The sequence below is a fragment of the Phasianus colchicus genome, chromosome Z, assembly GCF_987193195.1.
Source record: "Phasianus colchicus chromosome Z, bPhaCol1.hap1.1, whole genome shotgun sequence".
In the NCBI taxonomy this organism is placed as follows: Eukaryota; Metazoa; Chordata; class Aves; order Galliformes; family Phasianidae; genus Phasianus; species Phasianus colchicus.
This window is the reverse complement of record NC_143476.1, coordinates 83,492,386-83,519,151: the sequence shown is the minus strand read 5'-3', so window position 1 is coordinate 83,519,151 and position 26,766 is coordinate 83,492,386. Positions and strand designations below refer to the sequence as shown.

The 26,766-nt window shown below is 56.5% G+C and overlaps 3 protein-coding genes across 4 annotated transcripts; all 3 read right to left on the bottom strand.

Moving 5' to 3' along the window:
- Positions 1-1,507: 1,507 nt before the first annotated feature.
- LOC149913145 (uncharacterized) lies at positions 1,508-6,564 on the bottom strand. The gene is made up of 6 exons (XM_090130795.1): positions 6,476-6,564; positions 5,057-5,336; positions 4,874-4,937; positions 4,442-4,690; positions 2,766-4,257; positions 1,508-2,582 (listed from the first exon to the last, which is right to left on the bottom strand). The coding sequence occupies exons 2-5, from the start codon at positions 5,162-5,164 to the stop codon at positions 3,026-3,028; spliced, it is 1,653 nt and encodes a 550-aa protein (XP_089986921.1). The 5' UTR covers positions 5,165-5,336; positions 6,476-6,564; the 3' UTR covers positions 1,508-2,582; positions 2,766-3,025.
- A 3,482-nt stretch (positions 6,565-10,046) lies between these two features.
- On the bottom strand, positions 10,047-14,971 carry LOC149913144 (uncharacterized). The gene is made up of 6 exons (XM_090130794.1): positions 14,883-14,971; positions 13,463-13,742; positions 13,280-13,343; positions 12,848-13,096; positions 11,172-12,663; positions 10,047-10,988 (listed from the first exon to the last, which is right to left on the bottom strand). The coding sequence occupies exons 2-5, from the start codon at positions 13,568-13,570 to the stop codon at positions 11,432-11,434; spliced, it is 1,653 nt and encodes a 550-aa protein (XP_089986920.1). The 5' UTR covers positions 13,571-13,742; positions 14,883-14,971; the 3' UTR covers positions 10,047-10,988; positions 11,172-11,431.
- A 3,482-nt stretch (positions 14,972-18,453) lies between these two features.
- Positions 18,454-26,766, bottom strand: LOC149913143 (uncharacterized). Of its 2 annotated transcripts, XM_090130792.1 has the most exons (6): positions 23,290-23,378; positions 21,870-22,149; positions 21,687-21,750; positions 21,255-21,503; positions 19,579-21,070; positions 18,454-19,395 (listed from the first exon to the last, which is right to left on the bottom strand). In XM_090130792.1, the coding sequence occupies exons 2-5, from the start codon at positions 21,975-21,977 to the stop codon at positions 19,839-19,841; spliced, it is 1,653 nt and encodes a 550-aa protein (XP_089986918.1). In that variant the 5' UTR covers positions 21,978-22,149; positions 23,290-23,378; the 3' UTR covers positions 18,454-19,395; positions 19,579-19,838. The 2 variants fall into 2 exon arrangements, with proteins under 2 accessions (XP_089986918.1, XP_089986919.1); XM_090130793.1 differs by lacking the exon at positions 21,870-22,149 and having other exon boundaries at positions 23,290-26,766.

The following is a 26,766-nucleotide window of genomic DNA, read 5'->3' as shown; positions in this document are numbered from 1 at the left end:
AGCCGAGATCTTCACTGAGCCTCCTCTGCTCCAGACTAAACAATCAGCCGCTCCTTGTAAGACTCATGCTCCACACCCCTCACCAGCTTTGTGGCTTCCTTCTGGACAAGCTTGATGACTTTCGTGCAGCGGGGGGCCCAAATGTGAATACAGTACTTGAGGTGCAGCTTCACCAGAGCTGAACAAAGAGGGAAGACAGCTTCCCTGCTCCTGCTGCCAGCACTATTTTTGATAGCAGGCAGGATGCCGTTGGCCTTCTTGGACAAAACCCCCAGGTCCATTTCTTACACACAGCTTCCAGCCGCTCTGCCCCAAGCCTGTAGCATTGTCTAGAGTAGTTGTGGCCAAAGTGCAGAACCCAGCACTTTGTCTTGTTGAATTTCATCCCACTGGCCTCAGCCCAGCAATCCAGACTGCCCAGATCCCTTAGTAGGGCCTCCCTATCCCCTGGTAGATCAATGCTTCCTCCCGGCTTTGTGTCACCTGCAAACTCAACCTCCTCGTCCAGGTCATCCATAAATATACTGAACAAGCTCTTCTTCTAGGTGGCAGAGCAGTAGGCTCTAACTGTTTCATCCCGAATCACGAGGGGTTCATTCTGCTCCCCAGCGCAGACTTCCAGGCCAGGGGATAGAGAACCCCCAGGATAACTGATCTGACTTTTAAAGACAGATGCAAAGAAGGCCCTGAAAACCTCAGCCTCTTCCTCATTCTCAGCTGTCACGTTCCCCGCCACCTCCAGTAAAGGACGGAGATTCTCCTTAGCCCTCCTGCTACCGTTAACGGATCTGTAAAAAGGTTTTTTTGTTCTCTTTAGCCCCAGTTCAGAACTCAGGCAAGCTGAGTTCAAGCTGGGCTCCTGCCTTTCTAATCTTCTCCCTCCCCGCATTTCCTAACAACTTTCTCCCGAGCCTCAGGAGAAGTTCCCCGCTCATCCTTTCAGGTGGAGGCTCTTTCCTTACTAGGCCAGCTGACTTTCACAGCCTTTGCTTCAATCTTTGTTCGCAGCGACTGACAGCAGCACAGCGGCTCCTCCGGCTGAGCTCCTCAGTGCTGCAGGCGCTGAGGCAGAGAAGGCACCGCCGCAAGGGCTGGGGCAGCAGCAGGCCTCGCGGCTGGGGCCGGAGCCGCCTCGGGGACTCCGGACGTCCCGCTGCTGCTCGCCGGGGCCCTGGGCGCTCCGACTGGAGCCTGAGGCTGCCGGTTTTTCCCAGCCGTCTTCTCCCGTGCTCCCCACAGAGAAGGCGAGGAGCCGAGGCGGCTTCCCCCGGGTTCCACACTACGGCTGGCTGCAGCCCGTCGCCCGTCGCCGTGGCCGCGCGCGATCCGATGGCCCACCCGTGCCCCGCACCCCCCGCCTGGGAGGAGGACTTCAGCGGCCGTTCGGGGCCGCCCCGACGGCCGCCGAGGCCCTCCTGCCGCCGGCCGCCTCGTGGCCGTCCCCGGGCTGCCGCCCCCCCGCGCCCTCCCTCCCTCCCTCCCTCCCTCCCGGGAGGGCAACCCGCCGCCCGCACAGGTGCGCGGGGGAAGCTCGGGCCGGTACCCGGGAGCGGCCCTGTCCTGCCGACCCCCGGCCCGCACGCGCGCCCCGCTGCGACTTCGCCGCCGCTTCACAGACAGACACAGCAACCACCGCAGGATGGATGGAAGGAGGATTTAATGGGACTGCAGCTGCGATCTGCCTGTTCCCCGGTGCTCTGTTACATTCTCCCACGCTCGGCCTTCCCCGGGGCACCCTCGGCCTGCATTCCTGCGGGACTGCAAGCGTTGTTCCTCTTCAGAGAGACCACTTGGTTTCCCTGTGCGTCTCTTGGATGGCGTTCGTCCTGGAAACTCCTCCTTGATGGTGTGAAGGCCTGGTGGATACACCGCCCGCTCTGGAACGGGCACCGGATTCTCCGGCCTCTGAGGCACCGCCCGTCTGGGAGAAGGATGTTCTCTCACACGATGCGGTCCTCTGCTGCGGGCTGGCTGGACAAGCGGGTCTCGGCGGGATCTCCTACTGCTCTGCTGGCTGCATTGCCGCCTTGACTCTTCGTCTGGGCAGGTTCCATTGTCATCAGACCTGGCAGCAGAGATCCTGCCTGGAGAAGCAGCCCGCGTGCGCCGGTGCTCTTGGCAAATGCACACAGCCCCTGCGCTTGCTTCTCCCAAACATTCGTCACGGCGGCATCAGCACTGTCCTGCCAAGAGGGGCCCAGACCACATAAAAGAAAGGACTGCATCCAGCGGGGCTGGATTTTGCAATCTGTGTGGGCCCTGTCAGTCTGCACGTGTGCAGTGGCGCAGACTGGGATCAGCTCTGATAAGGCTCCTTGGTGCACATTTACGGAGTTGTCATTAATCCTGGTAGCACCTTGGGCACTGGAGGAGCTGCAGCAGGACAGGCTGCCCTGCCCCACCAGCTCCACCAGCTCTGCCAGGTCCCTCCACGCCACGTCCCAGAAGTCAGAAGTCAGGGCCCGGAGCAGCCATGTGCTCAGGCAGCACCGATAGCACCAGCTGCAGCTCCTGGTCAGCTTTCTTGCAGCAGTTGCAGCTGGGGCAGGAGCACCGTGGCCCACACGTCTGTCTGTCGGCACCTGCAAAGTAGGGAGCGGGCCTGAGCCACAGCATGAAGGGGCACCAGGGACGCCCTTGGCCCATCTGGCCGACCTGAAGCATGCCAGTTCCCAGTCCAGGGCTGGGCTCCTCTAATGGGCCCAGCACTGCCTGACATGCATCAGGGCAAGCCTGGGATTTGGGGTGACCCTCAGGAGACTCACCTGACTGCGGTGCTGCTGCTTCTCGCCGCCACCATCTCCTCAGTCGCAAGCATTGTCTGCCAGTGGCCAAGAGCTATGCGGGAACCAGCTGGGCCAGCTCCTACCAGCAACTTAGCCACTCAAGGGGACCATAGCGAATGCGACGTACTGTTGTCACATGCAATGGTGGCAGCAAGCCAAAGCAGATGCTATGAGGCTGCTTTTTGGCACCTCCATCTGCTTTGGAGCCCCATGTCTCTTTTCCAGGTGTGTCTGGGGGGCTACTGCACGTACTCGTGCCGTTTTCTCCTCCTGCGCCGGTCTACCTTCTTTGCATTTCTTTTTGGTTCTATTATACAGCCCTCCCAAAACATTTGGCTGGGCACAGACCTCTGGGCCTTATTGTTGTTGCACCAACATTTCCCCTGGTTTGGTTGATGAAGTCTCTCTTCCCCAGGTGGGTGCATACAGCTGCAAATCTGTGGGGGCTGCTCTCTGGCTCTCCTGCCCCCAAGGGCAGAGTTCAGACGCTGGCTGGCTGCACTTCTGCAGTCATCTTGCGCAGCCAGGCGAGAAGGTGCTGCCACCATTGGTGGTGGTCTTACTGTCCTGTGCTTTTTGGGAACTTCTTGTGGATGCGTGGACAGTCCAACAGCCTGCTGTTTCTCCCACCAACGTACAGCTGCATTTGTTGACATGATGTTGTCATGTGTGACTGTCCCCAGGTGCGGTGGCACTGTGTAGGAGCTGGTTCCAGCATGCAGCTCATCAGCTCTTCCCCTTTCCTTGCCACTGCCCATCTCAGTTCTGCGTTGTGCACAATACTCACAACACTGTGAGTTCTCTTCTCTGTCAGAAGTCTCAACACCAGCATCTCTGCGGGTTGAAGCTGGTCTTCTTGTTGCCACTCCTGCAGAGTTGCGGAAGCTGCTACGCAGTGCTGGTGGATTCACTGCCCGCTCTGGAGGGGGCACCAGATTATCCGGTCTCTGAGGCAGCCGTCCGTCTGGGAGAAGGATGTTCTCGCGTAAAATGCATTCCTCTGCTGGTGGTGGCCAGCTGGTAAAGCGGTCCTCAGTGGGATCTCCTACTGTTCTGCTGGCTGCCTTGCCACCCTGATTCTTCGTCTGGGCAGGCTTTGGGGAGCCCAGGCCACGCAGCAGAAAAGAGCGCAACCAGGTGGGCTCTGTTCTGGAATTTGTGCGGGCCTTGCCAGTGTGCGTACGTCCAGGGGCACAGACAGGGACCTGCTCTGTTGAGGCTCCTTGGTGCACATTAAGGGAGTCCTTCTTTCTTCTGGTAGAGCTCCAGGAACTGAAGGAGCTGCAACAGGGCAGACTGCCCCGCTCCACCAGCTCTGCCAGATCCCTCCACGCCATGTCCCAGAAGTCAGGGCCCAGAGTGGGCACGTCATCAGGCAGGGCTGATAGCACCAGATGCTGCATCTGCTGGTCAGCTATGCGGCAACGGCTGCAGCTGGAGCACGATGGCCGACCCATCTGTCTCTCAGCACCTGAAAAACAAGGAGGGGACCTGAGCCACAGCAGGACGGAGCACCTGGGACACCCTTGTCCCAGCCAGCCGACCTCCAGCATGCCAGGTCCTGATCCAGGGTTGGGCTTCTCTAATGGGCCCATCCCTGCCTAGCATGCATCAGGGCAAGCATGGGATTTGGGGCTGACCCACAGAAGACTCACCTGACTGCGCTGCTGAGGCTCTTTGCCGCTCCACGCTTCGGGCCCTGGGGGAGCTGCAGCAGGGCAGGCTGCCCCGCTCCACCAGCTCTGCCAGATCCCTCCACGCCATGTCCCAGAAGTCAGGGCCCGGATTAGCCACGTCATCAGGCAGTGCCGATAGCACCAGATTCTGCATCTTCTGGTCAGCTATGCTGCAGCGGCTGCAGCTGGAGCAGCAGCACGATGCCTGACCCGTCTGTCTCTCAGCACCTGCAAAACAGGGAGCGGGCCTGAGCCACCGCAGGATGGGGCACCAGGGACACCCTTGGCCCATCTGGCCGACCTGAAGCATGCCAGTTCCCAGTCCAGGGCTGGGCTCCTCTAATGGGCCCAGCACTGCCTGACATGCATCAGGGCAAGCCTGGGATTTGGGGTGACCCTCAGGAGACTCACCTGACTGCGGTGCTGCTGCTCCTCGCCGCCACCATCTCCTCAGTCGCAAGCGTCGTCTGCCTGCCTGTGAGCACAGAAACGTGGCACAATGAGGCTCCTGGGATGCAACCCACATGGTGGGTTCCAAATCCCCTGGCCCCGAGTCCCACAGCCGCACATCACCCCATCCTCAAACTCCCCTACCTTTAGATTCCGGATGGTGTTGAGCAGGAAGACCCCTGCCACCAAGAACAGGAGGCCATACAGGAAGAAAAGGGTGATAGGGACAAGGAGAAAGCTGTCGTCAACCATCGCTCAAAGCCGGTCACGACCGCACTGGGAGAGGCAGGTGCTGGTCGCTCACTCATACAGACTTGGCCGTGATGTCATAATGCTTTGGGTGGGGACACCTCTGTGAGGTCACAGCCCCGCAGCCCACATGGAAGCCAGCCAGCGCTCGCCCTCAGCATGCTGGTGGGAGAAGCTACAAATAAACCTGAAGTTAATGAGAAAATGCTTCAAAAAAATGCAGCTCACACATCAGGTGAAAGTGTGCAGCAGCCTGGGAACCAGCACCATCCCTGTGGTGTGCTGCTGCCATCTTCCCTTCATTTACTCTGAGTTAGACACAGAGTAAAGGGGGAAGGTGCTTTTAGTGTGGTTTTTCTTCTCTCTATCCTGATGCATTATTAGCAGGTAATAAAGTAAATGAATCTTCCCCAGGCCTAAACTGCTTTGCCTAGGACTGTAACTGGTGAGCCAACTGGTGATCTCCGTCTCCTCAGGTTGATCACATCACACTACTCCAGACCAAGGACCGAAGCATCCTCTGGATGGCTGGAAACATATTCCGTGCTCCATGCCATCACCCAAAACACTATCTTGGGCCTTGAAAAGCAAAGGGCATGGCACCCCAGGAAGGATCAGTCAAATAAGACTCATATCTGAAATGACCTCATTGACATCTGTGCCAAAGAGCATGGCTTTGCACGGGTATAGCACACTATCACACACCAGCAGAGCCCAGTGAGGGATCAAAGAATCACAGAACCATAGAAACGTGGAATCACAGAATCACAGAGTCATAGAATGGCCTGGGTTGAAAAGGACCACAAAGATCATCTTGATTCAACCCTTCTGCTACGTACAGGGTTGCCAACCATCAGACCAGGCTGCACAAAGCCACATCCAGCCTGGCCTTGAATGCCTCCAGGGATGGGCATCCACAACCTCCTTGGGCAACCTGTTCCAGTGTGTCACCACCTCTGTGAAAAACTTCCATCTAATATCTCATCTAAACCTCCCCTATCTCAGTTTAAAACCATTCCCTCTTGTCCTACTGCTATCCACCCTCGTAAAAAGCCATTCCCTCTCCTGTTAATACGCTCCCTTCGAGTACAGGAAGGCCACAGTGGGGTCTCCCCAAAGACTTCTCCACACTAAACAATCCCAGTTCCTCAACCTTTCTTCACAGGAGAGGTGCTCCAGCCCTCCAATCATCTTATTGGCACCTCTCTGGACCTGTTCCAAGAGCTCTGTGTCTTTCTTGTGCTGGGGGCCCCAGGCCAGACCTCAGCATTCCAGATGGGACCTCACAAGAGCAGAGCAGAGGGGAACAATCACCTCCATCTCCCTGCTGGCCACCCCTCTTTTAATGCACACCAGGATATAGTTGGCCTTGCAGGCAAGCACACGGTGCTGCCTCATGTCCAGCTTCTCATCCACCAGGACCCTCAAGTTCTTCTTAGCAGAGCTGCTCTCAAGGAGGTCCTAGAATAAGAGAATCAAATAATCACCACGGTTAGAAAAGACCCACAAGATCATCCAGTCCAACAGTTCACCTGCCAGCAATAGTTCCCACTAGACCATTTCCCTCTACACAATGTTTAAACGTTCCTTGAGCACTTCCAGGGTTGGTGACTCTACCACCTCCCTGGGCTGCCCATTCCAGTGTCTGACCACTCTTTTGGAGAAGTATTTCCTAATGTCCAGCCTGAATCTCCCCTGGTACAACTGGAGGCCATTCCCTCTAGTCCTACCATCAGAGAAGAGGCTGACTCCCAGGCACTACAACCTCCCTTCAGGTTGTCATAGAGAACAATAAAGTGTTCCATGAGCCTCCTCCAGACTGAACAATCCCAGCTCTGTCAACTGCTTCTCATAAGCCCTGTGCTCCAGACCCCTCACCAGCTTCACTGCCCTTCTCTGGACACATTCCATGGCCTTGATGTCTTTCTCATGATGAGGGGCCCAAAACTGAACACAGTACTTGAGGTGCAGCCTCACCAGTACAGAATACAGACAGACCATCACTTCCCTGCTCCTGCTGGCCACACTATTTCTGATACAAGCCAGGATGCCACTGTCCTTCTTGTCCACCTGGGCTCACTGCTGGCTCATGTTCAGCCGAGCATTGAAATGGACCCCCAGGTCCGTTTCCTCTACACAGTCTTCCAGCTACTCTGCCCCACGCCTGGAACGCTGCCTGGGGTTGCTGTGGCCAAAGTGCACAGTTAGGTTGAACCTCATCCCATTTGGCTTCAGCCCAGTGATGCAGCCTGCCTAGATCCCTCAGATGTTTGGAGAGAGCAAAGGTCTCCCCTCAGCCTCCTCTTCCCCAGACTAAACAGCCCCAGTTCCTCCAGTTGCTCCTCATAGAGCATACTCTCCAAGTCCTTCACAAGCCTTGTAGCCTTTCTTTGGACCTCTCATGAATACAAACCACAGTGCTCGTTATCAGCCTCAGAAATATGATTACATTATCTTCTTGGTTTGGGGAGCTGCCAGCAGAAAGTGGAGCAGGCATTTGTTCTAGGAGTACCCCCATTTCCCTTACAACTCACGCATCCATGCCTTGAGGGCTGAAGTGGTTTTTCCTTCCCATTTCCCACAGGTAAAACCACAGGATGGAATGAGGGAGGTTTCTCACTCAACACCCTCTCCTGAGTGGAGGAATGCATACATCAAATACATGAAATATCTCTACATGCAGGTGGGGAAGTAAATTTTTCCCCCTGAGACACTAAACAGTTTCTCCACAACTGGGACTGTGACACAGGCCCATAGGGAGGAAGAATTAGAGATTTTTGTCGTACTGTTGGAACAGGCTAGACACTCCATTCATCACTGTCACATCTCCAACCTTCTGCGCTATTGCTGCCACTCTGTAGGCATATGACAGTGGTGCACTCCAAAAAAGTTTCCACCACCTATGTCACCTGCACCTGATGTCACAGAATCATAGAATCACCACGGTTGGAAAAGATATCCAGACCAACCGTCCACCTACCACCACCACTTCCCCACTAAACCACGTCCCTTACTACAACACCTAAATGTTTCTTGAACGCCTCCAGGGATGGTGACTCCACCACCTTCCTGGGCAACTCGTTTGGGTGCCTGACCACTCTTTTGGAGAAGAAATTTTTTCTAACATCCAACCCAAATCTCTCCTGGTGCATCTTGAGGCCACTCCCTCCAGTCCTATCACTAGTCACACAGGAGAAGAGGCTGAGCGCCACCTCGCCACAACCTCCTTTCAGGGAGTTGTAGAGAGCCGAGATCTTCACTGAGCCTCCTCTGCTCCAGACTAAACAATCAGCCGCTCCTTGTAAGACTCATGCTCCACACCCCTCACCAGCTTTGTGGCTTCCTTCTGGACAAGCTTGATGACTTTCGTGCAGCGGGGGGCCCAAATGTGAATACAGTACTTGAGGTGCAGCTTCACCAGAGCTGAACAAAGAGGGAAGACAGCTTCCCTGCTCCTGCTGCCAGCACTATTTTTGATAGCAGGCAGGATGCCGTTGGCCTTCTTGGACAAAACCCCCAGGTCCATTTCTTACACACAGCTTCCAGCCGCTCTGCCCCAAGCCTGTAGCATTGTCTAGAGTAGTTGTGGCCAAAGTGCAGAACCCAGCACTTTGTCTTGTTGAATTTCATCCCACTGGCCTCAGCCCAGCAATCCAGACTGCCCAGATCCCTTAGTAGGGCCTCCCTATCCCCTGGTAGATCAATGCTTCCTCCCGGCTTTGTGTCACCTGCAAACTCAACCTCCTCGTCCAGGTCATCCATAAATATACTGAACAAGCTCTTCTTCTAGGTGGCAGAGCAGTAGGCTCTAACTGTTTCATCCCGAATCACGAGGGGTTCATTCTGCTCCCCAGCGCAGACTTCCAGGCCAGGGGATAGAGAACCCCCAGGATAACTGATCTGACTTTTAAAGACAGATGCAAAGAAGGCCCTGAAAACCTCAGCCTCTTCCTCATTCTCAGCTGTCACGTTCCCCGCCACCTCCAGTAAAGGACGGAGATTCTCCTTAGCCCTCCTGCTACCGTTAACGGATCTGTAAAAAGGTTTTTTTGTTCTCTTTAGCCCCAGTTCAGAACTCAGGCAAGCTGAGTTCAAGCTGGGCTCCTGCCTTTCTAATCTTCTCCCTCCCCGCATTTCCTAACAACTTTCTCCCGAGCCTCAGGAGAAGTTCCCCGCTCATCCTTTCAGGTGGAGGCTCTTTCCTTACTAGGCCAGCTGACTTTCACAGCCTTTGCTTCAATCTTTGTTCGCAGCGACTGACAGCAGCACAGCGGCTCCTCCGGCTGAGCTCCTCAGTGCTGCAGGCGCTGAGGCAGAGAAGGCACCGCCGCAAGGGCTGGGGCAGCAGCAGGCCTCGCGGCTGGGGCCGGAGCCGCCTCGGGGACTCCGGACGTCCCGCTGCTGCTCGCCGGGGCCCTGGGCGCTCCGACTGGAGCCTGAGGCTGCCGGTTTTTCCCAGCCGTCTTCTCCCGTGCTCCCCACAGAGAAGGCGAGGAGCCGAGGCGGCTTCCCCCGGGTTCCACACTACGGCTGGCTGCAGCCCGTCGCCCGTCGCCGTGGCCGCGCGCGATCCGATGGCCCACCCGTGCCCCGCACCCCCCGCCTGGGAGGAGGACTTCAGCGGCCGTTCGGGGCCGCCCCGACGGCCGCCGAGGCCCTCCTGCCGCCGGCCGCCTCGTGGCCGTCCCCGGGCTGCCGCCCCCCCGCGCCCTCCCTCCCTCCCTCCCTCCCTCCCGGGAGGGCAACCCGCCGCCCGCACAGGTGCGCGGGGGAAGCTCGGGCCGGTACCCGGGAGCGGCCCTGTCCTGCCGACCCCCGGCCCGCACGCGCGCCCCGCTGCGACTTCGCCGCCGCTTCACAGACAGACACAGCAACCACCGCAGGATGGATGGAAGGAGGATTTAATGGGACTGCAGCTGCGAGCTGCCTGTTCCCCGGTGCTCTGTTACATTCTCCCACGCTCGGCCTTCCCCGGGGCACCCTCGGCCTGCATTCCTGCGGGACTGCAAGCGTTGTTCCTCTTCAGAGAGACCACTTGGTTTCCCTGTGCGTCTCTTGGATGGCGTTCGTCCTGGAAACTCCTCCTTGATGGTGTGAAGGCCTGGTGGATACACCGCCCGCTCTGGAACGGGCACCGGATTCTCCGGCCTCTGAGGCACCGCCCGTCTGGGAGAAGGATGTTCTCTCACACGATGCGGTCCTCTGCTGCGGGCTGGCTGGACAAGCGGGTCTCGGCGGGATCTCCTACTGCTCTGCTGGCTGCATTGCCGCCTTGACTCTTCGTCTGGGCAGGTTCCATTGTCATCAGACCTGGCAGCAGAGATCCTGCCTGGAGAAGCAGCCCGCGTGCGCCGGTGCTCTTGGCAAATGCACACAGCCCCTGCGCTTGCTTCTCCCAAACATTCGTCACGGCGGCATCAGCACTGTCCTGCCAAGAGGGGCCCAGACCACATAAAAGAAAGGACTGCATCCAGCGGGGCTGGATTTTGCAATCTGTGTGGGCCCTGTCAGTCTGCACGTGTGCAGTGGCGCAGACTGGGATCAGCTCTGATAAGGCTCCTTGGTGCACATTTACGGAGTTGTCATTAATCCTGGTAGCACCTTGGGCACTGGAGGAGCTGCAGCAGGACAGGCTGCCCTGCCCCACCAGCTCCACCAGCTCTGCCAGGTCCCTCCACGCCACGTCCCAGAAGTCAGAAGTCAGGGCCCGGAGCAGCCATGTGCTCAGGCAGCACCGATAGCACCAGCTGCAGCTCCTGGTCAGCTTTCTTGCAGCAGTTGCAGCTGGGGCAGGAGCACCGTGGCCCACACGTCTGTCTGTCGGCACCTGCAAAGTAGGGAGCGGGCCTGAGCCACAGCATGAAGGGGCACCAGGGACGCCCTTGGCCCATCTGGCCGACCTGAAGCATGCCAGTTTCCAGTCCAGGGCTGGGCTCCTCTAATGGGCCCAGCACTGCCTGACATGCATCAGGGCAAGCCTGGGATTTGGGGTGACCCTCAGGAGACTCACCTGACTGCGGTGCTGCTGCTTCTCGCCGCCACCATCTCCTCAGTCGCAAGCATTGTCTGCCAGTGGCCAAGAGCTATGCGGGAACCAGCTGGGCCAGCTCCTACCAGCAACTTAGCCACTCAAGGGGACCATAGCGAATGCGACGTACTGTTGTCACATGCAATGGTGGCAGCAAGCCAAAGCAGATGCTATGAGGCTGCTTTTTGGCACCTCCATCTGCTTTGGAGCCCCATGTCTCTTTTCCAGGTGTGTCTGGGGGGCTACTGCACGTACTCGTGCCGTTTTCTCCTCCTGCGCCGGTCTACCTTCTTTGCATTTCTTTTTGGTTCTATTATACAGCCCTCCCAAAACATTTGGCTGGGCACAGACCTCTGGGCCTCATTGTTGTTGCACCAACATTTCCCCTGGTTTGGTTGATGAAGTCTCTCTTCCCCAGGTGGGTGCATACAGCTGCAAATCTGTGGGGGCTGCTCTCTGGCTCTCCTGCCCCCAAGGGCAGAGTTCAGACGCTGGCTGGCTGCACTTCTGCAGTCATCTTGCGCAGCCAGGCGAGAAGGTGCTGCCACCATTGGTGGTGGTCTTACTGTCCTGTGCTTTTTGGGAACTTCTTGTGGATGCGTGGACAGTCCAACAGCCTGCTGTTTCTCCCACCAACGTACAGCTGCATTTGTTGACATGATGTTGTCATGTGTGACTGTCCCCAGGTGCGGTGGCACTGTGTAGGAGCTGGTTCCAGCATGCAGCTCATCAGCTCTTCCCCTTTCCTTGCCACTGCCCATCTCAGTTCTGCGTTGTGCACAATACTCACAACACTGTGAGTTCTCTTCTCTGTCAGAAGTCTCAACACCAGCATCTCTGCGGGTTGAAGCTGGTCTTCTTGTTGCCACTCCTGCAGAGTTGCGGAAGCTGCTACGCAGTGCTGGTGGATTCACTGCCCACTCTGGAGGGGGCACCAGATTATCCGGTCTCTGAGGCAGCCGTCCGTCTGGGAGAAGGATGTTCTCGCGTAAAATGCATTCCTCTGCTGGTGGTGGCCAGCTGGTAAAGCGGTCCTCAGTGGGATCTCCTACTGTTCTGCTGGCTGCCTTGCCACCCTGATTCTTCGTCTGGGCAGGCTTTGGGGAGCCCAGGCCACGCAGCAGAAAAGAGCGCAACCAGGTGGGCTCTGTTCTGGAATTTGTGCGGGCCTTGCCAGTGTGCGTACGTCCAGGGGCACAGACAGGGACCTGCTCTGTTGAGGCTCCTTGGTGCACATTAAGGGAGTCCTTCTTTCTTCTGGTAGAGCTCCAGGAACTGAAGGAGCTGCAACAGGGCAGACTGCCCCGCTCCACCAGCTCTGCCAGATCCCTCCACGCCATGTCCCAGAAGTCAGGGCCCAGAGTGGGCACGTCATCAGGCAGGGCTGATAGCACCAGATGCTGCATCTGCTGGTCAGCTATGCGGCAACGGCTGCAGCTGGAGCACGATGGCCGACCCATCTGTCTCTCAGCACCTGAAAAACAAGGAGGGGACCTGAGCCACAGCAGGACGGAGCACCTGGGACACCCTTGTCCCAGCCAGCCGACCTCCAGCATGCCAGGTCCTGATCCAGGGTTGGGCTTCTCTAATGGGCCCATCCCTGCCTAGCATGCATCAGGGCAAGCATGGGATTTGGGGCTGACCCACAGAAGACTCACCTGACTGCGCTGCTGAGGCTCTTTGCCGCTCCACGCTTCGGGCCCTGGGGGAGCTGCAGCAGGGCAGGCTGCCCCGCTCCACCAGCTCTGCCAGATCCCTCCACGCCATGTCCCAGAAGTCAGGGCCCGGATTAGCCACGTCATCAGGCAGTGCCGATAGCACCAGATTCTGCATCTTCTGGTCAGCTATGCTGCAGCGGCTGCAGCTGGAGCAGCAGCACGATGCCTGACCCGTCTGTCTCTCAGCACCTGCAAAACAGGGAGCGGGCCTGAGCCACCGCAGGATGGGGCACCAGGGACACCCTTGGCCCATCTGGCCGACCTGAAGCATGCCAGTTCCCAGTCCAGGGCTGGGCTCCTCTAATGGGCCCAGCACTGCCTGACATGCATCAGGGCAAGCCTGGGATTTGGGGTGACCCTCAGGAGACTCACCTGACTGCGGTGCTGCTGCTCCTCGCCGCCACCATCTCCTCAGTCGCAAGCGTCGTCTGCCTGCCTGTGAGCACAGAAACGTGGCACAATGAGGCTCCTGGGATGCAACCCACATGGTGGGTTCCAAATCCCCTGGCCCCGAGTCCCACAGCCGCACATCACCCCATCCTCAAACTCCCCTACCTTTAGATTCCGGATGGTGTTGAGCAGGAAGACCCCTGCCACCAAGAACAGGAGGCCATACAGGAAGAAAAGGGTGATAGGGACAAGGAGAAAGCTGTCGTCAACCATCGCTCAAAGCCGGTCACGACCGCACTGGGAGAGGCAGGTGCTGGTCGCTCACTCATACAGACTTGGCCGTGATGTCATAATGCTTTGGGTGGGGACACCTCTGTGAGGTCACAGCCCCGCAGCCCACATGGAAGCCAGCCAGTGCTCGCCCTCAGCATGCTGGTGGGAGAAGCTACAAATAAACCTGAGGTTAATGAGAAAATGCTTCAAAAAAATGCAGCTCACACATCAGGTGAAAGTGTGCAGCAGCCTGGGAACCAGCACCATCCCTGTGGTGTGCTGCTGCCATCTTCCCTTCATTTACTCTGAGTTAGACACAGAGTAAAGGGGGAAGGTGCTTTTAGTGTGGTTTTTCTTCTCTCTATCCTAATGCATTATTAGCAGGTAATAAAGTAAATGAATCTTCCCCAGGCCTAAACTGCTTTGCCTAGGACTGTAACTGGTGAGCCAACTGGTGATCTCCGTCTCCTCAGGTTGATCACATCACACTACTCCAGACCAAGGACCGAAGCATCCTCTGGATGGCTGGAAACATATTCCGTGCTCCATGCCATCACCCAAAACACTATCTTGGGCCTTGAAAAGCAAAGGGCATGGCACCCCAGGAAGGATCAGTCAAATAAGACTCAGATCTGAAATGACCTCATTGACATCTGTGCCAAAGAGCATGGCTTTGCACGGGTATAGCACACTATCACACACCAGCAGAGCCCAGTGAGGGATCAAAGAATCACAGAACCATAGAAACATGGAATCACAGAATCACAGAGTCATAGAATGGCCTGGGTTGAAAAGGACCACAAAGATCATCTTGATTCAACCCTTCTGCTACGTACAGGGTTGCCAACCATCAGACCAGGCTGCACAAAGCCACATCCAGCCTGGCCTTGAATGCCTCCAGGGATGGGCATCCACAACCTCCTTGGGCAACCTGTTCCAGTGTGTCACCACCCCCTGTGAAAAACTTACATCTAATATCTCATCTTAACCTCCCCTATCTCAGTTTAAAACCATTCCCTCTTGTCCTACTGCTATCCACCCTCGTAAAAAGCCATTCCCTCTCCTGTTAATACGCTCCCTTCGAGTACAGGAAGGCCACAGTGAGGTCTCCCCAAAGACTTCTCCACACTAAACAATCCCAGTTCCTCAACCTTTCTTCACAGGAGAGGTGCTCCAGCCCTCCAATCATCTTATTGGCACCTCTCTGGACCTGTTCCAAGAGCTCTGTGTCTTTCTTGTGCTGGGGGCCCCAGGCCAGACCTCAGCATTCCAGATGGGACCTCACAAGAGCAGAGCAGAGGGGAACAATCACCTCCATCTCCCTGCTGGCCACCCCTCTTTTAATGCACACCAGGATATAGTTGGCCTTGCAGGCAAGCACACGGTGCTGCCTCATGTCCAGCTTCTCATCCACCAGGACCCTCAAGTTCTTCTTAGCAGAGCTGCTCTCAAGGAGGTCCTAGAATAAGAGAATCAAATAATCACCACGGTTAGAAAAGACCCACAAGATCATCCAGTCCAACAGTTCACCTGCCAGCAATAGTTCCCACTAGACCATTTCCCTCTACACAATGTTTAAACGTTCCTTGAGCACTTCCAGGGTTGGTGACTCTACCACCTCCCTGGGCTGCCCATTCCAGTGTCTGACCACTCTTTTGGAGAAGTATTTCCTAATGTCCAGCCTGAATCTCCCCTGGTACAACTGGAGGCCATTCCCTCTAGTCCTACCATCAGAGAAGAGGCTGACTCCCAGGCACTACAACCTCCCTTCAGGTTGTCATAGAGAACAATAAAGTGTTCCATGAGCCTCCTCCAGACTGAACAATCCCAGCTCTGTCAACTGCTTCTCATAAGCCCTGTGCTCCAGACCCCTCACCAGCTTCACTGCCCTTCTCTGGACACATTCCATGGCCTTGATGTCTTTCTCATGATGAGGGGCCCAAAACTGAACACAGTACTTGAGGTGCAGCCTCACCAGTACAGAATACAGACAGACCATCACTTCCCTGCTCCTGCTGGCCACACTATTTCTGATACAAGCCAGGATGCCACTGTCCTTCTTGTCCACCTGGGCTCACTGCTGGCTCATGTTCAGCCGAGCATTGAAATGGACCCCCAGGTCCGTTTCCTCTACACAGTCTTCCAGCTACTCTGCCCCACGCCTGGAACGCTGCCTGGGGTTGCTGTGGCCAAAGTGCACAGTTAGGTTGAACCTCATCCCATTTGGCTTCAGCCCAGTGATGCAGCCTGCCTAGATCCCTCAGATGTTTGGAGAGAGCAAAGGTCTCCCCTCAGCCTCCTCTTCCCCAGACTAAACAGCCCCAGTTCCTCCAGTTGCTCCTCATAGAGCATACTCTCCAAGTCCTTCACAAGCCTTGTAGCCTTTCTTTGGACCTCTCATGAATACAAACCACAGTGCTCGTTATCAGCCTCAGAAATATGATTACATTATCTTCTTGGTTTGGGGAGCTGCCAGCAGAAAGTGGAGCAGGCATTTGTTCTAGGAGTACCCCCATTTCCCTTACAACTCACGCATCCATGCCTTGAGGGCTGAAGTGGTTTTTCCTTCCCATTTCCCACAGGTAAAACCACAGGATGGAATGAGGGAGGTTTCTCACTCAACACCCTCTCCTGAGTGGAGGAATGCATACATCAAATACATGAAATATCTCTACATGCAGGTGGGGAAGTAAATTTTTCCCCCTGAGACACTAAACAGTTTCTCCACAACTGGGACTGTGACACAGGCCCATAGGGAGGAAGAATTAGAGATTTTTGTCGTACTGTTGGAACAGGCTAGACACTCCATTCATCACTGTCACATCTCCAACCTTCTGCGCTATTGCTGCCACTCTGTAGGCATATGACAGTGGTGCACTCCAAAAAAGTTTCCACCACCTATGTCACCTGCACCTGATGTCACAGAATCATAGAATCACCACGGTTGGAAAAGATATCCAGACCAACCGTCCACCTACCACCACCACTTCCCCACTAAACCACGTCCCTTACTACAACACCTAAATGTTTCTTGAACGCCTCCAGGGATGGTGACTCCACCACCTTCCTGGGCAACTCGTTTGGGTGCCTGACCACTCTTTTGGAGAAGAAATTTTTTCTAACATCCAACCCAAATCTCTCCTGGTGCATCTTGAGGCCACTCCCTCCAGTCCTATCACTAGTCACACAGGAGAAGAGGCTGAGCGCCACCTCGCCACAACCTCCTTTCAGGGAGTTGTAGAGAGCCGAGATCTTCACTGAGCCTCCTCTGCTCCAGACTAAACAATCAGCCGCTCCTTGTAAGACTCATGCTCCACACCCCTCACCAGCTTTGTGGCTTCCTTCTGGACAAGCTTGATGACTTTCGTGCAGCGGGGGGCCCAAATGTGAATACAGTACTTGAGGTGCAGCTTCACCAGAGCTGAACAAAGAGGGAAGACAGCTTCCCTGCTCCTGCTGCCAGCACTATTTTTGATAGCAGGCAGGATGCCGTTGGCCTTCTTGGACAAAACCCCCAGGTCCATTTCTTACACACAGCTTCCAGCCGCTCTGCCCCAAGCCTGTAGCATTGTCTAGAGTAGTTGTGGCCAAAGTGCAGAACCCAGCACTTTGTCTTGTTGAATTTCATCCCACTGGCCTCAGCCCAGCAATCCAGACTGCCCAGATCCCTTAGTAGGGCCTCCCTATCCCCTGGTAGATCAATGCTTCCTCCCGGCTTTGTGTCACCTCCAAACTCAACCTCCTCGTCCAGGTCATCCATAAATATACTGAACAAGCTCTTCTTCTAGGTGGCAGAGCAGTAGGCTCTAACTGTTTCATCCCGAATCACGAGGGGTTCATTCTGCTCCCCAGCGCAGACTTCCAGGCCAGGGGATAGAGAACCCCCAGGATAACTGATCTGACTTTTAAAGACAGATGCAAAGAAGGCCCTGAAAACCTCAGCCTCTTCCTCATTCTCAGCTGTCACGTTCCCCGCCACCTCCAGTAAAGGACGGAGATTCTCCTTAGCCCTCCTGCTACCGTTAACGGATCTGTAAAAAGGTTTTTTTGTTCTCTTTAGCCCCAGTTCAGAACTCAGGCAAGCTGAGTTCAAGCTGGGCTCCTGCCTTTCTAATCTTCTCCCTCCCCGCATTTCCTAACAACTTTCTCCCGAGCCTCAGGAGAAGTTCCCCGCTCATCCTTTCAGGTGGAGGCTCTTTCCTTACTAGGCCAGCTGACTTTCACAGCCTTTGCTTCAATCTTTGTTCGCAGCGACTGACAGCAGCACAGCGGCTCCTCCGGCTGAGCTCCTCAGTGCTGCAGGCGCTGAGGCAGAGAAGGCACCGCCGCAAGGGCTGGGGCAGCAGCAGGCCTCGCGGCTGGGGCCGGAGCCGCCTCGGGGACTCCGGACGTCCCGCTGCTGCTCGCCGGGGCCCTGGGCGCTCCGACTGGAGCCTGAGGCTGCCGGTTTTTCCCAGCCGTCTTCTCCCGTGCTCCCCACAGAGAAGGCGAGGAGCCGAGGCGGCTTCCCCCGGGTTCCACACTACGGCTGGCTGCAGCCCGTCGCCCGTCGCCGTGGCCGCGCGCGATCCGATGGCCCACCCGTGCCCCGCACCCCCCGCCTGGGAGGAGGACTTCAGCGGCCGTTCGGGGCCGCCCCGACGGCCGCCGAGGCCCTCCTGCCGCCGGCCGCCTCGTGGCCGTCCCCGGGCTGCCGCCCCCCCGCGCCCTCCCTCCCTCCCTCCCTCCCTCCCGGGAGGGCAACCCGCCGCCCGCACAGGTGCGCGGGGGAAGCTCGGGCCGGTACCCGGGAGCGGCCCTGTCCTGCCGACCCCCGGCCCGCACGCGCGCCCCGCTGCGACTTCGCCGCCGCTTCACAGACAGACACAGCAACCACCGCAGGATGGATGGAAGGAGGATTTAATGGGACTGCAGCTGCGAGCTGCCTGTTCCCCGGTGCTCTGTTACATTCTCCCACGCTCGGCCTTCCCCGGGGCACCCTCGGCCTGCATTCCTGCGGGACTGCAAGCGTTGTTCCTCTTCAGAGAGACCACTTGGTTTCCCTGTGCGTCTCTTGGATGGCGTTCGTCCTGGAAACTCCTCCTTGATGGTGTGAAGGCCTGGTGGATACACCGCCCGCTCTGGAACGGGCACCGGATTCTCCGGCCTCTGAGGCACCGCCCGTCTGGGAGAAGGATGTTCTCTCACACGATGCGGTCCTCTGCTGCGGGCTGGCTGGACAAGCGGGTCTCGGCGGGATCTCCTACTGCTCTGCTGGCTGCATTGCCGCCTTGACTCTTCGTCTGGGCAGGTTCCATTGTCATCAGACCTGGCAGCAGAGATCCTGCCTGGAGAAGCAGCCCGCGTGCGCCGGTGCTCTTGGCAAATGCACACAGCCCCTGCGCTTGCTTCTCCCAAACATTCGTCACGGCGGCATCAGCACTGTCCTGCCAAGAGGGGCCCAGACCACATAAAAGAAAGGACTGCATCCAGCGGGGCTGGATTTTGCAATCTGTGTGGGCCCTGTCAGTCTGCACGTGTGCAGTGGCGCAGACTGGGATCAGCTCTGATAAGGCTCCTTGGTGCACATTTACGGAGTTGTCATTAATCCTGGTAGCACCTTGGGCACTGGAGGAGCTGCAGCAGGACAGGCTGCCCTGCCCCACCAGCTCCACCAGCTCTGCCAGGTCCCTCCACGCCACGTCCCAGAAGTCAGAAGTCAGGGCCCGGAGCAGCCATGTGCTCAGGCAGCACCGATAGCACCAGCTGCAGCTCCTGGTCAGCTTTCTTGCAGCAGTTGCAGCTGGGGCAGGAGCACCGTGGCCCACACGTCTGTCTGTCGGCACCTGCAAAGTAGGGAGCGGGCCTGAGCCACAGCATGAAGGGGCACCAGGGACGCCCTTGGCCCATCTGGCCGACCTGAAGCATGCCAGTTTCCAGTCCAGGGCTGGGCTCCTCTAATGGGCCCAGCACTGCCTGACATGCATCAGGGCAAGCCTGGGATTTGGGGTGACCCTCAGGAGACTCACCTGACTGCGGTGCTGCTGCTTCTCGCCGCCACCATCTCCTCAGTCGCAAGCATTGTCTGCCAGTGGCCAAGAGCTATGCGGGAACCAGCTGGGCCAGCTCCTACCAGCAACTTAGCCACTCAAGGGGACCATAGCGAATGCGACGTACTGTTGTCACATGCAATGGTGGCAGCAAGCCAAAGCAGATGCTATGAGGCTGCTTTTTGGCACCTCCATCTGCTTTGGAGCCCCATGTCTCTTTTCCAGGTGTGTCTGGGGGGCTACTGCACGTACTCGTGCCGTTTTCTCCTCCTGCGCCGGTCTACCTTCTTTGCATTTCTTTTTGGTTCTATTATACAGCCCTCCCAAAACATTTGGCTGGGCACAGACCTCTGGGCCTCATTGTTGTTGCACCAACATTTCCCCTGGTTTGGTTGATGAAGTCTCTCTTCCCCAGGTGGGTGCATACAGCTGCAAATCTGTGGGGGCTGCTCTCTGGCTCTCCTGCCCCCAAGGGCAGAGTTCAGACGCTGGCTGGCTGCACTTCTGCAGTCATCTTGCGCAGCCAGGCGAGAAGGTGCTGCCACCATTGGTGGTGGTCTTACTGTCCTGTGCTTTTTGGGAACTTCTTGTGGATGCGTGGACAGTCCAACAGCCTGCTGTTTCTCCCACCAACGTACAGCTGCATTTGTTGACATGATGTTGTCATGTGTGACTGTCCCCAGGTGCGGTGGCACTGTGTAGGAGCTGGTTCCAGCATGCAGCTCATCAGCTCTTCCCCTTTCCTTGCCACTGCCCATCTCAGTTCTGCGTTGTGCACAATACTCACAACACTGTGAGTTCTCTTCTCTGTCAGAAGTCTCAACACCAGCATCTCTGCGGGTTGAAGCTGGTCTTCTTGTTGCCACTCCTGCAGAGTTGCGGAAGCTGCTACGCAGTGCTGGTGGATTCACTGCCCACTCTGGAGGGGGCACCAGATTATCCGGTCTCTGAGGCAGCCGTCCGTCTGGGAGAAGGATGTTCTCGCGTAAAATGCATTCCTCTGCTGGTGGTGGCCAGCTGGTAAAGCGGTCCTCAGTGGGATCTCCTACTGTTCTGCTGGCTGCCTTGCCACCCTGATTCTTCGTCTGGGCAGGCTTTGGGGAGCCCAGGCCACGCAGCAGAAAAGAGCGCAACCAGGTGGGCTCTGTTCTGGAATTTGTGCGGGCCTTGCCAGTGTGCGTACGTCCAGGGGCACAGACAGGGACCTGCTCTGTTGAGGCTCCTTGGTGCACATTAAGGGAGTCCTTCTTTCTTCTGGTAGAGCTCCAGGAACTGAAGGAGCTGCAACAGGGCAGACTGCCCCGCTCCACCAGCTCTGCCAGATCCCTCCACGCCATGTCCCAGAAGTCAGGGCCCAGAGTGGGCACGTCATCAGGCAGGGCTGATAGCACCAGATGCTGCATCTGCTGGTCAGCTATGCGGCAACGGCTGCAGCTGGAGCACGATGGCCGACCCATCTGTCTCTCAGCACCTGAAAAACAAGGAGGGGACCTGAGCCACAGCAGGACGGAGCACCTGGGACACCCTTGTCCCAGCCAGCCGACCTCCAGCATGCCAGGTCCTGATCCAGGGTTGGGCTTCTCTAATGGGCCCATCCCTGCCTAGCATGCATCAGGGCAAGCATGGGATTTGGGGCTGACCCACAGAAGACTCACCTGACTGCGCTGCTGAGGCTCTTTGCCGCTCCACGCTTTGGGCCCTGGGGGAGCTGCAGCAGGGCAGGCTGCCCCGCTCCACCAGCTCTGCCAGATCCCTCCACGCCATGTCCCAGAAGTCAGGGCCCGGATTAGCCACGTCATCAGGCAGTGCCGATAGCACCAGATTCTGCATCTTCTGGTCAGCTATGCTGCAGCGGCTGCAGCTGGAGCAGCAGCACGATGGCTGACCCGTCTGTCTCTCAGCACCTGCAAAACAGGGAGCGGGCCTGAGCCACCGCAGGATGGGGCACCAGGGACACCCTTGGCCCATCTGGCCGACCTGAAGCATGCCAGTTCCCAGTCCAGGGCTGGGCTCCTCTAATGGGCCCAGCACTGCCTGACATGCATCAGGGCAAGCCTGGGATTTGGGGTGACCCTCAGGAGACTCACCTGACTGCGGTGCTGCTGCTCCTCGCCGCCACCATCTCCTCAGTCGCAAGCGTCGTCTGCCTGCCTGTGAGCACAGAAACGTGGCACAATGAGGCTCCTGGGATGCAACCCACATGGTGGGTTCCAAATCCCCTGGCCCCGAGTCCCACAGCCGCACATCACCCCATCCTCAAACTCCCCTACCTTTAGATTCCGGATGGTGTTGAGCAGGAAGACCCCTGCCACCAAGAACAGGAGGCCATACAGGAAGAAAAGGGTGATAGGGACAAGGAGAAAGCTGTCGTCAACCATCGCTCAAAGCCGGTCACGACCGCACTGGGAGAGGCAGGTGCTGGTCGCTCACTCATACAGACTTGGCCGTGATGTCATAATGCTTTGGGTGGGGACACCTCTGTGAGGTCACAGCCCCGCAGCCCACATGGAAGCCAGCCAGTGCTCGCCCTCAGCATGCTGGTGGGAGAAGCTACAAATAAACCTGAGGTTAATGAGAAAATGCTTCAAAAAAATGCAGCTCACACATCAGGTGAAAGTGTGCAGCAGCCTGGGAACCAGCACCATCCCTGTGGTGTGCTGCTGCCATCTTCCCTTCATTTACTCTGAGTTAGACACAGAGTAAAGGGGGAAGGTGCTTTTAGTGTGGTTTTTCTTCTCTCTATCCTAATGCATTATTAGCAGGTAATAAAGTAAATGAATCTTCCCCAGGCCTAAACTGCTTTGCCTAGGACTGTAACTGGTGAGCCAACTGGTGATCTCCGTCTCCTCAGGTTGATCACATCACACTACTCCAGACCAAGGACCGAAGCATCCTCTGGATGGCTGGAAACATATTCCGTGCTCCATGCCATCACCCAAAACACTATCTTGGGCCTTGAAAAGCAAAGGGCATGGCACCCCAGGAAGGATCAGTCAAATAAGACTCATATCTGAAATGACCTCATTGACATCTGTGCCAAAGAGCATGGCTTTGCACGGGTATAGCACACTATCACACACCAGCAGAGCCCAGTGAGGGATCAAAGAATCACAGAACCATAGAAACGTGGAATCACAGAATCACAGAGTCATAGAATGGCCTGGGTTGAAAAGGACCACAAAGATCATCTTGATTCAACCCTTCTGCTACGTACAGGGTTGCCAACCATCAGACCAGGCTGCACAAAGCCACATCCAGCCTGGCCTTGAATGCCTCCAGGGATGGGCATCCACAACCTCCTTGGGCAACCTGTTCCAGTGTGTCACCACCCCCTGTGAAAAACTTACATCTAATATCTCATCTTAACCTCCCCTATCTCAGTTTAAAACCATTCCCTCTTGTCCTACTGCTATCCACCCTCGTAAAAAGCCATTCCCTCTCCTGTTAATACGCTCCCTTCGAGTACAGGAAGGCCACAGTGAGGTCTCCCCAAAGACTTCTCCACACTAAACAATCCCAGTTCCTCAACCTTTCTTCACAGGAGAGGTGCTCCAGCCCTCCAATCATCTTATTGGCACCTCTCTGGACCTGTTCCAAGAGCTCTGTGTCTTTCTTGTGCTGGGGGCCCCAGGCCAGACCTCAGCATTCCAGATGGGACCTCACAAGAGCAGAGCAGAGGGGAACAATCACCTCCATCTCCCTGCTGGCCACCCCTCTTTTAATGCACACCAGGATATAGTTGGCCTTGCAGGCAAGCACACGGTGCTGCCTCATGTCCAGCTTCTCATCCACCAGGACCCTCAAGTTCTTCTTAGCAGAGCTGCTCTCAAGGAGGTCCTAGAATAAGAGAATCAAATAATCACCACGGTTAGAAAAGACCCACAAGATCATCCAGTCCAACAGTTCACCTGCCAGCAATAGTTCCCACTAGACCATTTCCCTCTACACAATGTTTAAACGTTCCTTGAGCACTTCCAGGGTTGGTGACTCTACCACCTCCCTGGGCTGCCCATTCCAGTGTCTGACCACTCTTTTGGAGAAGTATTTCCTAATGTCCAGCCTGAATCTCCCCTGGTACAACTGGAGGCCATTCCCTCTAGTCCTACCATCAGAGAAGAGGCTGACTCCCAGGCACTACAACCTCCCTTCAGGTTGTCATAGAGAACAATAAAGTGTTCCATGAGCCTCCTCCAGACTGAACAATCCCAGCTCTGTCAACTGCTTCTCATAAGCCCTGTGCTCCAGACCCCTCACCAGCTTCACTGCCCTTCTCTGGACACATTCCATGGCCTTGATGTCTTTCTCATGATGAGGGGCCCAAAACTGAACACAGTACTTGAGGTGCAGCCTCACCAGTACAGAATACAGACAGACCATCACTTCCCTGCTCCTGCTGGCCACACTATTTCTGATACAAGCCAGGATGCCACTGTCCTTCTTGTCCACCTGGGCTCACTGCTGGCTCATGTTCAGCCGAGCATTGAAATGGACCCCCAGGTCCGTTTCCTCTACACAGTCTTCCAGCTACTCTGCCCCACGCCTGGAACGCTGCCTGGGGTTGCTGTGGCCAAAGTGCACAGTTAGGTTGAACCTCATCCCATTTGGCTTCAGCCCAGTGATGCAGCCTGCCTAGATCCCTCAGATGTTTGGAGAGAGCAAAGGTCTCCCCTCAGCCTCCTCTTCCCCAGACTAAACAGCCCCAGTTCCTCCAGTTGCTCCTCATAGAGCATACTCTCCAAGTCCTTCACAAGCCTTGTAGCCTTTCTTTGGACCTCTCATGAATACAAACCACAGTGCTCGTTATCAGCCTCAGAAATATGATTACATTATCTTCTTGGTTTGGGGAGCTGCCAGCAGAAAGTGGAGCAAGCATTTGTTCTAGGAGTACCCCCATTTCCCTTACAACTCACGCATCCATGCCTTGAGGGCTGAAGTGGTTTTTCCTTCCCATTTCCCACAGGTAAAACCACAGGATGGAATGAGGGAGGTTTCTCACTCAACACCCTCTCCTGAGTGGAGGAATGCATACATCAAATACATGAAATATCTCTACATGCAGGTGGGGAAGTAAATTTTTCCCCGAGACACTAAACAGTTTCTCCACAACTGGGACTGTGACACAGGCCCATAGGGAGGAAGAATTAGAGATTTTTGTCGTACTGTTGGAACAGGCTAGACACTCCATTCATCACTGTCACATCTCCAACCTTCTGCGCTATTGCTGCCACTCTGTAGGCATATGACAGTGGTGCACTCCAAAAAAGTTTCCACCACCTATGTCACCTGCACCTGATGTCACAGAATCATAGAATCACCACGGTTGGAAAAGATATCCAGACCAACCGTCCACCTACCACCACCACTTCCCCACTAAACCACGTCCCTTACTACAACACCTAAATGTTTCTTGAACGCCTCCAGGGATGGTGACTCCACCACCTTCCTGGGCAACTCGTTTGGGTGCCTGACCACTCTTTTGGAGAAGAAATTTTTTCTAACATCCAACCCAAATCTCTCCTGGTGCATCTTGAGGCCACTCCCTCCAGTCCTATCACTAGTCACACAGGAGAAGAGGCTGAGCGCCACCTCGCCACAACCTCCTTTCAGGGAGTTGTAGAGAGCCGAGATCTTCACTGAGCCTCCTCTGCTCCAGACTAAACAATCAGCCGCTCCTTGTAAGACTCATGCTCCACACCCCTCACCAGCTTTGTGGCTTCCTTCTGGACAAGCTTGATGACTTTCGTGCAGCGGGGGGCCCAAATGTGAATACAGTACTTGAGGTGCAGCTTCACCAGAGCTGAACAAAGAGGGAAGACAGCTTCCCTGCTCCTGCTGCCAGCACTATTTTTGATAGCAGGCAGGATGCCGTTGGCCTTCTTGGACAAAACCCCCAGGTCCATTTCTTACACACAGCTTCCAGCCGCTCTGCCCCAAGCCTGTAGCATTGTCTAGAGTAGTTGTGGCCAAAGTGCAGAACCCAGCACTTTGTCTTGTTGAATTTCATCCCACTGGCCTCAGCCCAGCAATCCAGACTGCCCAGATCCCTTAGTAGGGCCTCCCTATCCCCTGGTAGATCAATGCTTCCTCCCGGCTTTGTGTCACCTGCAAACTCAACCTCCTCGTCCAGGTCATCCATAAATATACTGAACAAGCTCTTCTTCTAGGTGGCAGAGCAGTAGGCTCTAACTGTTTCATCCCGAATCACGAGGGGTTCATTCTGCTCCCCAGCGCAGACTTCCAGGCCAGGGGATAGAGAACCCCCAGGATAACTGATCTGACTTTTAAAGACAGATGCAAAGAAGGCCCTGAAAACCTCAGCCTCTTCCTCATTCTCAGCTGTCACGTTCCCCGCCACCTCCAGTAAAGGACGGAGATTCTCCTTAGCCCTCCTGCTACCGTTAACGGATCTGTAAAAAGGTTTTTTTGTTCTCTTTAGCCCCAGTTCAGAACTCAGGCAAGCTGAGTTCAAGCTGGGCTCCTGCCTTTCTAATCTTCTCCCTCCCCGCATTTCCTAACAACTTTCTCCCGAGCCTCAGGAGAAGTTCCCCGCTCATCCTTTCAGGTGGAGGCTCTTTCCTTACTAGGCCAGCTGACTTTCACAGCCTTTGCTTCAATCTTTGTTCGCAGCGACTGACAGCAGCACAGCGGCTCCTCCGGCTGAGCTCCTCAGTGCTGCAGGCGCTGAGGCAGAGAAGGCACCGCCGCAAGGGCTGGGGCAGCAGCAGGCCTCGCGGCTGGGGCCGGAGCCGCCTCGGGGACTCCGGACGTCCCGCTGCTGCTCGCCGGGGCCCTGGGCGCTCCGACTGGAGCCTGAGGCTGCCGGTTTTTCCCAGCCGTCTTCTCCCGTGCTCCCCACAGAGAAGGCGAGGAGCCGAGGCGGCTTCCCCCGGGTTCCACACTACGGCTGGCTGCAGCCCGTCGCCCGTCGCCGTGGCCGCGCGCGATCCGATGGCCCACCCGTGCCCCGCACCCCCCGCCTGGGAGGAGGACTTCAGCGGCCGTTCGGGGCCGCCCCGACGGCCGCCGAGGCCCTCCTGCCGCCGGCCGCCTCGTGGCCGTCCCCGGGCTGCCGCCCCCCCGCGCCCTCCCTCCCTCCCTCCCTCCCTCCCGGGAGGGCAACCCGCCGCCCGCACAGGTGCGCGGGGGAAGCTCGGGCCGGTACCCGGG